At 38.1% G+C, this 8,626-nt stretch overlaps 1 protein-coding gene across 1 annotated transcript; it reads left to right on the top strand.

Moving 5' to 3' along the window:
* Nucleotides 1-669: 669 nt before the first annotated feature.
* Nucleotides 670-4,992, top strand: LOC104167017 (transcription factor E2F3-like). The gene is made up of 3 exons (XM_009707135.1): nucleotides 670-780; nucleotides 3,600-3,738; nucleotides 4,447-4,992. The coding sequence occupies exons 2-3, from the start codon at nucleotides 3,684-3,686 to the stop codon at nucleotides 4,710-4,712; spliced, it is 321 nt and encodes a 106-aa protein (XP_009705437.1). The 5' UTR covers nucleotides 670-780; nucleotides 3,600-3,683; the 3' UTR covers nucleotides 4,713-4,992.
* The last annotated feature ends 3,634 nt before the right edge of the window (nucleotides 4,993-8,626 follow it).

The following is an 8,626-nucleotide window of genomic DNA, read 5'->3' on the forward strand; positions in this document are numbered from 1 at the left end:
GTTGAACAGCAAAATACTCATCTTCATTCCGTCCTTATGCAGAAATCGACCTTCTGCACTGTCAAGTTGCTAAAAGTAGTTTTTTAAAGAGGTTTTTGAAATAATTTTATAGAATATAATTTAATATATGAATATATGAATGTTGTATAAATGTTTATATGTTTGTTTATATTTGTTGTATAAATGTTTACAAAACACCCTCAAATGAAAACTCAAATTATGATTTTCTCGATGACTTCAAAATATTGTGTATGCACATCTATAACATGCATCTGTAAATTCCTTTACATTTTTTCTGTGATTTCCCAGTCTCTGCATTTTGATAGCAAGTGTGTAAAAAAATTTTGCTTTGCGCAGTCTGTGAGTACTTTCAGGTTTTGTTGAGCTTTCGCTTACGTAGCTTTAGGTGTGTAAAGGAGAGGGAAGGACTGAGCACGGAGAATCCCTTTTGTCACTCGGTCGTGGCCCCAGCTCATAGATCAACGGGAGGTTCTCACGCAGCTTCACTGCAGTCACAACCAGTGTAGAGAACAGAAAACTTTGGGCTAAGAGCAACGTAGCCATGAGAAAATGGAAAAAAAAAAAAATAATTCAAAGAATTCTGCCTCTTCTAATAGTCTGAATGTATTGTAACCCGGGTTGGAAAATTCCTTAACGGTGATTACATTAGCTTATGTGACTTATCAAGATATTCGAAAAATTAGTGGCCTTAAAGACCAAACTGTTATAGTTGTGAAAGCTCCTCCAGAAACAAGACTTGAAGTGCCTGATCCAGTGGAGGTAAGGAGAACCTGACCTTTCCTGACAAGTTATATATTGTTTTTCTAGAGATGAAGGAAGTGTGTTGTGAGTCTTACTGGTGTAACTGGTGCCCAAGTTGGATTATATTGGCATACAGTCCTGTAGTCATCTGTCTTACAAACTTCAGAGATTTTTTTTTAAAAAAAAAAAAAGGGGAAACTTAGGGAAAAAAAAATCAATTTACACAGGGCAATCATTATTTGTTCCTTTTCTCTCAATTCCAGCTTTCCTTCAGAGTCATCCATGCTATTTACAGATACTCTCTTTTGCCATGCTTTATGTAAAGAAGAGCTCTTCCTTGACAGTTAAATCTTCCTGTTTGTAACCATGTAAAATCTTTCTCTTAAGAGATTCAGCTCGTACTCTTTTTTGATTTTTTTTGGCTTTATGTAGATTTAGTTATAAAGTTCATGGATAACTCAATGCCTTAAGCATCTTGATGACTTGTAGTACTGATATCCTAATTTATTGAGACATATGTTTTCATGTAGGATTTTCTTTTCTGAAGTATTACAGTTACTGTGTTTTACTCCTAGAATCCATTCTTGCCCTTCCTTCTTCCATCATCACCTTTGCTTCATTGACACAGATCTTACGCATCTCTGTAAGACTTTGTACGTTCTGCTAACGCGCTTTCGTTTGCTATCCCAAAGTCTGTAGGGGATGGGGATTTCCTTTCCTATTTTATTGTAAGTACTTCTGTTTCTGAAGCTGTCTGTGTTCATCTGAGTCCCTCTTCTGTTCCCCCTTGCTTCTCAAGCCACAGTCTCTCTCTCTGAGCGCCGGCTTTTGAATGTGAGATGTTTGGCTCTCATTTTTTGGTCCTCCTTTTGTTTCTTTTCCTTACCTCAGGTAGATGACTAGGGTAACTTAGCTGCTTCCTTCACCTGTGTCACAATTGCGGAGAAAAATGCTTTAGGTGGCTTTTCTTTGAAGATATCCTCAGGGAGTAGCTTTACTTTTCTTCATTCCTCTCGCGGTTTACAAACCACATGGTTCAGCTGCTCCTGGGATTTTACCTCTTGATGGCAAAAGTGTGCTGCTTTACAATTCCGCATTGCTATGACAGACCCAACTATGTCGGGTAAACGTAAATAATTTGCACGAGCCACTGCTTTAGAGATTCAGAAAGTGTCCCTAATTTCTTTACTCAAGGGCTAACCCCCAAATTCCTCCGTGTTGTGTTCATACCTCTGCGTTACTCCTTCATCCCCACCGTTGGGTGGGTTCTGGTGAGCCCAGGGCTACCGGCTGCTGGGCCGGCAGGAACAGATTCGGGATTCCCCGTCACTTCTTTTCCTAGGATTATTTTTCACTTGCTTAGGCCCAATACGGTTTCTATCTTTTTTTCTTTTCTTTTTTTTTTTTCTGCCTTTGTCCTTCATTTCCCCTTTGAACCGAAGTGCAGCTTTTGGAAGAATAAATCATTTTGCTGCAATGAGGAAGGGATATCTTTTATCAGTATCCATAAATATTACTGTTAGAGTTTCTTGCTTTCCTGTTTCTTTCCCCTAGGCGTTACGCTTTGATTTTTAATTCGGTGGAATCAAGCCGGTAGAGAGAGATGCACGCAATCATTAAAACTAGTGCTTCGGCCTCCCTTATCCCCTATACCCAACTTATTAATTTAATTTTCAGCTTCAGGCAGTAAACTTCTATTTCTGTCTCTCGTTTGCGGTTACATTTCAGTGTCTTTTTTGCATACCTCAGTCACTCGACGGTACCTTCTCCAACTCCTGCTCTTCCCATCTCCTTTTTTCTCATTATCTATAGCATTGCCCTAAGTACTCTTATCTGTTTTCTCTGCCCTGGGGAAGCCTCCTTCAGTTGTTGTTCTCTATATTTGTAAACGCTGTCTATTGTGTTACACAACTGTCAGAACGCAAATAATATGAGGAATTTTTTGTCAAAGGGCAGAATAAAAGGTATTTGAAAGAAGTCTGCAAAGAGGTATATAATGCCTGCATTCATGCTTTTTAAAACTAGTAACGCAATACAGCTGGAGCAGGTTTATTTGTAACCAGAGCCCTTCATGATTTTTCCATCACAACACAAAGAGCAACTTTGCGGATTTTTCTATGTCTCTATACGTCATCTTGTTTTATTGCATCCATGCACGAAAGTTAAGAAAATGTAACTTCCTGCGATGAATTAGGAGTTCCTGTTATTCAGAACCACCATCAAAATTGCTGCCTTGAGGGGGTGGAAGGACTTATATAAACAAGTTTGGGTGAAGAAAATGGCATCTGGTTTTCTCTCTTTTTTTTTTGTGTTATTTGGAAAAACTTCCTCGATAAACAGGTGAACTTACATATAGCTGTTTGGATTCAGCGTAAGTGCTGAAGTTTTTGGGGGAGCAGAAAAGGTGTTTTTGGCATCCTTTTAAAGCAGAAACATTTACACAAATAGCATCCAATAATATTGTTATGAATAATAATAAAACCTGTGACTTGCATCCCATAGTTCCGTTCCATCAGAACCCTTCAGGTTATTGTGGTTGTAAGAAAATGTTAGGAGTTCAAGCCTTTATACCTCCCTGGTTATGATACAACACATAAAATGGTGGGCGTCTGAGATTTGTGCACTACAAGCAGTGGGGAAAAGCTCTTATGTTCTCTGCCAGTCGGCAAGACCCATCAGCCAAGCCTTTCACGTCTTCAAAAAAATGGGGATTTCAGGTCCTTTTGATTAGTAAAAAATGTATTCAAAGCCTCACACCCCAGTAAGAATTTACTCCGTATCGTCAATATTCTGTTTTGTTCCTTGGTATGACACCTTCCTGATGTTTGTTTTGTTAGCAGAGTGCGTTGATACATTTATCTAGTACTCAAGGACCTATTGAAGTTTATCTGTGCCCAGAGGAGAACGATGCCCTCAGCCCAATGAAAACCTATAGTCAGGACCACAACGGAAATATTTCCAAAACCATTTCCAAAGGTAAAATTATTTCTTTGTAATACTGATGGCCTTCCTTCATGCTCTCGTTCAAGACTTCGTTTTGAACTTCAGATATCCAGCTCTTATTTTTTGGCTTTATTTTTCTAAGAAGTGAAAGGCTAAGGTATTGATTTTTTTCCCACTGTGCCTTTTGGGTTTATATAGCGAGAAATAGGTTTTCCTCTGCATCAGTTGCTTAAAATAAGTTTCCTATTTGCATATCATGTAACCAGAGGTTTTGCTATACTGAAGGAAGAAATAATTTTTTTCCTTTTGCATTTTCAAATAGGACAGTAGCAGCAAAGATTCGCCTCAACACGAGAGGCAGAAATCTCCGTGTATGTGTATACAGCTACCCGGTGTCACCGATGACATCTGTTGCCTAGAAAGTTTTTGCTTTGACTATGAATTCCACCGAATTCTCTCACTGCACTTGATTATTTTTTTTTTTCCCCCAGTAGTTGTTTAAACCTTGTAAAATCCTTTTTTAGTTGAAAAGTCAGTGGTGATAGCAACACAAATATTTTTTAGAAGCCCTTTGTAACATACCAAAACCAAGCTAGAAACCACACAGAGGCCATTTTTGTTGTTGAAAAGATGCTTTATGAAAGGCCCTTTAGGCAGCGGTTACTTTGTTTGATCTGTGCCTGGTATTTCGAATGAGATTTAAATATGTCGTCTTTATTTTTTCTCTTCCTCCTCTTACAGAAGTGGCTTCTGCTAACTCAGGACAAGGTGACTGCTCCGTAAATATGGCAACAATCTCTCCACTGGCTTCTCCAGCCAACCTTCTCCAGCAGACCGAGGACCAAATTCCCTCAAACTTTGAAGGACCATTTGTGAATTTGCTGCCTCCTCTGCTTCAGGAAGATTATTTGCTGAGCCTCGGGGATGAAGAAGGCATCAGTGACCTCTTTGATGCTTACGATTTAGAGAAGCTTCCTTCGTTGGTGGATGAATTTATATACAGCTGATTCTGTTAAACGATGTCCCTATCTAAGTCATGTTTTTATTGGAATCAAAAAAACCTGCCATCATTCGGAGTTGTCCCCTACTTATTGTAAAATAGTATTATTAAATAAATTAATAGGCTCTTGAACAGTGGTGATATTTTAATTAAATACTCCCTAAAATGCTATAAACGACAAGCGAAGGCTTTTTACAGCAAGGCCTTCTCCTTGACCCCGAGCTCCAGCGCCTTGAGTCGGCAAGTGCAAGCAGGTGACCGTAAATGTTTTGTCTTCACACTCCCCCAGTCTCTGCTTCCCGTGACGAGTGGGCTTACGGAGAAGGGCTCAATGAACTGGTTTAGTCCTAAATAACACTTTTCTAATAGTATTTCAGGTCGTGCCTTCTGCAGAGAATGCATGTCTTTTGAGTGTCACAACATGGATTGTACCTGCAGCGAACATAAATATGAAGTAATGCAAAAGCGTGAAATGGGATTCTTCAGCTACTTGTGGGAATGTTTCGATTGCTGTCCTAATGCTCATTTTGAGCTGTGTATATGTCTCATTATGAGGTCAAATACTTACGTCCTTAAAAGCTTTTAATAAAAAAAAAATACACTGTAAATGTAGTGTATATTGCAAATATTGAAAAGTATAAAGTTCTGCCACTTCTCGTAGTAATCACAGATTTTTAAAAATGCTTGTGTGTGAGCGTGTGTGTGTGAAAGTAGTTTTTGTTGGTTGGTTTTTTAAACTAGAACGAAGATGCACAGTTCAATTTTACTGCCCCCAGTGTGCATTAGAACTGGTACGTAGATTTTTGTGGTACTAAGTGGGGCTTTGAGTTAAGTGCCTACTAGAGATGCACTGTGGGTTTTTCCCTCTATGGAAAACACTTATGCCAAGCTTTGTTTGTTCAATATATCATATTTATCTCAGTGGGTTAGCTTCCTCTGCTTGCAGCTTTTTATAATTCTCTTTGCCAGCAAAATGGAACTAGTTTGTTGTTTTTTTTTCCCGAAGTACATAACTGTAAGTACCACATCAACTGAATTGCATTTATTTTTTTGAAGATCTTTGGTAGTATAGTATAGTACCAATATTTATTTTTTTGAAAGTGAGAGGAATTCTAAGAAGTCTTAAATAATTTTTTTTTTTTTTTTTTTTTTGAGTGTAAAATATGTTGCCATGTTCTGGGCTAAATTAATGTAATGTTGATTAGATGCTGCCCATATAATCCTTTTGTTTGCGTTACTGTTGTGCTTATCTAACATACTCAGAAAATTAGTACTACTTGTACTGTAGTAGAATATTACGTATGCAGGTTTTCTGGTACCATTGAGTTGCTGCTATGAAAGCTCACACATGAAAAGGCGAGAAGTCACAGTACTAATAAGAAAACTGTATGACTGTGTGAGTCTTGGAATATAACAAATGTATAAAGGGCAACACATAAAGAACTGTTAAACAGTGTTAAGTGTGTTTATATGTACAAACGTGTGCATAGATCATTCAGTAGTTGTATTTAAGTTGATGTATGTTCCCAACTCACACTTTAGTTACCTAGCAGTTTTGTACAATAGAATTAATTTGTAAACACTGCCAGAGTATTTTCTAGCTGGTTTGTAATTTTTTAAGAGTTTTTTTTTTTTAGATGTGGATCTGTAAATAAAATTGTAGTATTTAAAGTTTTCGTCTTGTGGAAGAGGAAAGTAAAAGCTGTGTGAGCATGAAGATTTGTGAGACAAAGGGGCACTTTTGCGGGGGAAGAGAAAATGAAGACTAACGCAGACCATCTTTTTTTTTTTGTACAAATTAAACACTTGTCCCAGTGTGCGTGGGCAAATACTAATCTAATTTAGCTTTGCATTCTATGCTAGTTTAAAAAAAAAACCTCTGTAAAATACTGTAAAAAAAAAAAAACACCAAACAACAACAAAAAAAAACCAACAAAAAAAGCTTTTATGGTGAGTTTTGTAAATAGATTTATTAAAGGATGACCTGTTCTCTAGCTGTGATCTTACCACTTCAAATGGATGTAATTTGAATAAATTTTGTATGGTAATGAATCAATAAAAGGATTTTTTAAAGAGTTTATTAGACTTGTATGGAGCTATTTAAATTCTTCTTACTCTTGGTACCTATCATGCTTCTTTTTGGAACCTAGCCGTTACTATTTTCATTATTAGCGCTCACACTCATTTGACACCAGGTATGTTTCAATCCCATTTTTTTATGATGCTAACAATAAGTAAAACTTTTTTTTAAGCTAGAGTGAAACAAGAATAAAAGACACATGTAAAGAAACACAGTAGGAGATCTGGAGGTTTGGATAACACAGGTTTTATTTTTATTTATCCCTCCCTCCACTCATATGAATTATGAACAGACTTCTTGCAGGCTTCATAGAAATGGAGTTATTCTAGCATTAAATCACGTGAAAGCAATTCTTGAGGATCTGTTTAACGTTCCTACTGATAATTCTCCAGAAGTCTCCCAACAGTTGCTTTGAAAAGAAGGAGTTTGGTTTACCTGCGTCGTCGCCAACAGGCTCTTGCACCAGACATGCATTTACAAACTTGTACTCCCTTTCTGGTCTTGGTGCTGCACCTTTCTAGATGCATGGCTGTCAATTACTAAAAGAAAAAAAAAAACAACACAAAACTATCGGGATAATAAAACGACAGTAATATGGTGGTTTACTTAAATGTTACACTTCTGAGCAACTCATTTGTGTCTTGTCATCTTCTCTGCACACAAGGAGAAGGCTTCTATTTTATCTCTTTGTGCACCTGCACGCAGCAGTACCAAAAGGAAGATTACAGAGAAGATCCTCTGTTCTTCTCTATTGCCAATAAATAATAAAGGAGGGCTAGAGGACTGTGTGTTCTCTGATCTCCCTTTGAAGCAGAGATGACAATAAATGTCCTCCTCCTGTCCTGTCTGTCATAGCTTCCCTGGCCTACACGCCTGCCATAAGCACTTTTTTATTCGCCCCTGGAATCCGCTACTGATTGCCAGTTCTCATGTCATTTTCCCTCTTCTTTCTGCTTTCTGTATCTGCTTTGTAAACTTTGGATGTGCCAAGCTGCAGGAGAAAAAAACCAAGCTACTTAAAATACTTAGTTCTGCTCCCCTGAGCTAGCACAGTGTACCTCAACATTATTCAGCGTACAAATACTAGTTTCAGGGAGGTTTTGTTGGAGCCCCTAAGTGCTGCATTCCTTGGTTGCCAGCAGTCGTACAAATATTAGTTTCAGGGAGGTTTTGTTGGAGCCTCTAAGTGCTGCATTCCTTGGTTGCCAGCAGATGGAAAAGGATTCTGAGAAATCTGTCAAAACCAGCCTGAATGATAGACAACTACGCACTCCTTTACACACAGGAGATGAGTTTAAAAATCAGGAAAAAAAAAAAAAAAAAAGGGGGGGGGGTGTGTGTGTTTCCTGCCCTTGAACCAACAGTGAGAACTCATCCAACTCCAAGTGACAGACACAATCACTTTCTATTCTTTTTACACCACTGTCTTGATGCAGACATGGACATTTTTGTTGTAGAAAGAAAGTACGAAAGATACGTAAGGTACCTTTTGCAGCGTGAGACATTGTGACATGTTTAGAAGCACCACATTTAGCAGTATATGCCAATTTTTTCTCTATGTAACACAGATAATGCACAATGCCATTAGTGTTCCTGGAGCCAACAATTCTCAAGATTAAGTGAGCCAAGAGCCGGTACAGCAAACTCCACCGAGTGATATTAACAAAAGCATAAACAAGTAGAAGTCACCTCCCCATTTTGCTTTTCTTGCTGAAGCAAGATCTGCCTGGACATTACAGCTAAACAACGCTCAGCAGAACGCATCGCCTTTATAGTGTTTGGGAGTTTCTTGACCCACATTTTTCTTTCTAAAACTTGACGGGGAGAAAGTGGCATATCTA

The sequence above is a fragment of the Cariama cristata genome, unplaced genomic scaffold, assembly GCF_000690535.1.
Source record: "Cariama cristata isolate BGI_N322 unplaced genomic scaffold, ASM69053v1 scaffold23689, whole genome shotgun sequence".
NCBI classification, from domain to species: domain Eukaryota; kingdom Metazoa; phylum Chordata; class Aves; order Cariamiformes; family Cariamidae; genus Cariama; species Cariama cristata.

Excerpts from the sequence above, each read along its gene's own strand:
- LOC104167017 (XM_009707135.1), top strand. The coding sequence starts at position 3,684 with ATGAAAACCTATAGTCAGGACCACAACGGAAATATTTCCAAAACCATT. Across the intron at positions 3,739-4,446 it reads TTCCAAAACCATTTCCAAAG|AAGTGGCTTCTGCTAACTCA; the intron begins GTAAAATTATTT and ends CTCCTCTTACAG.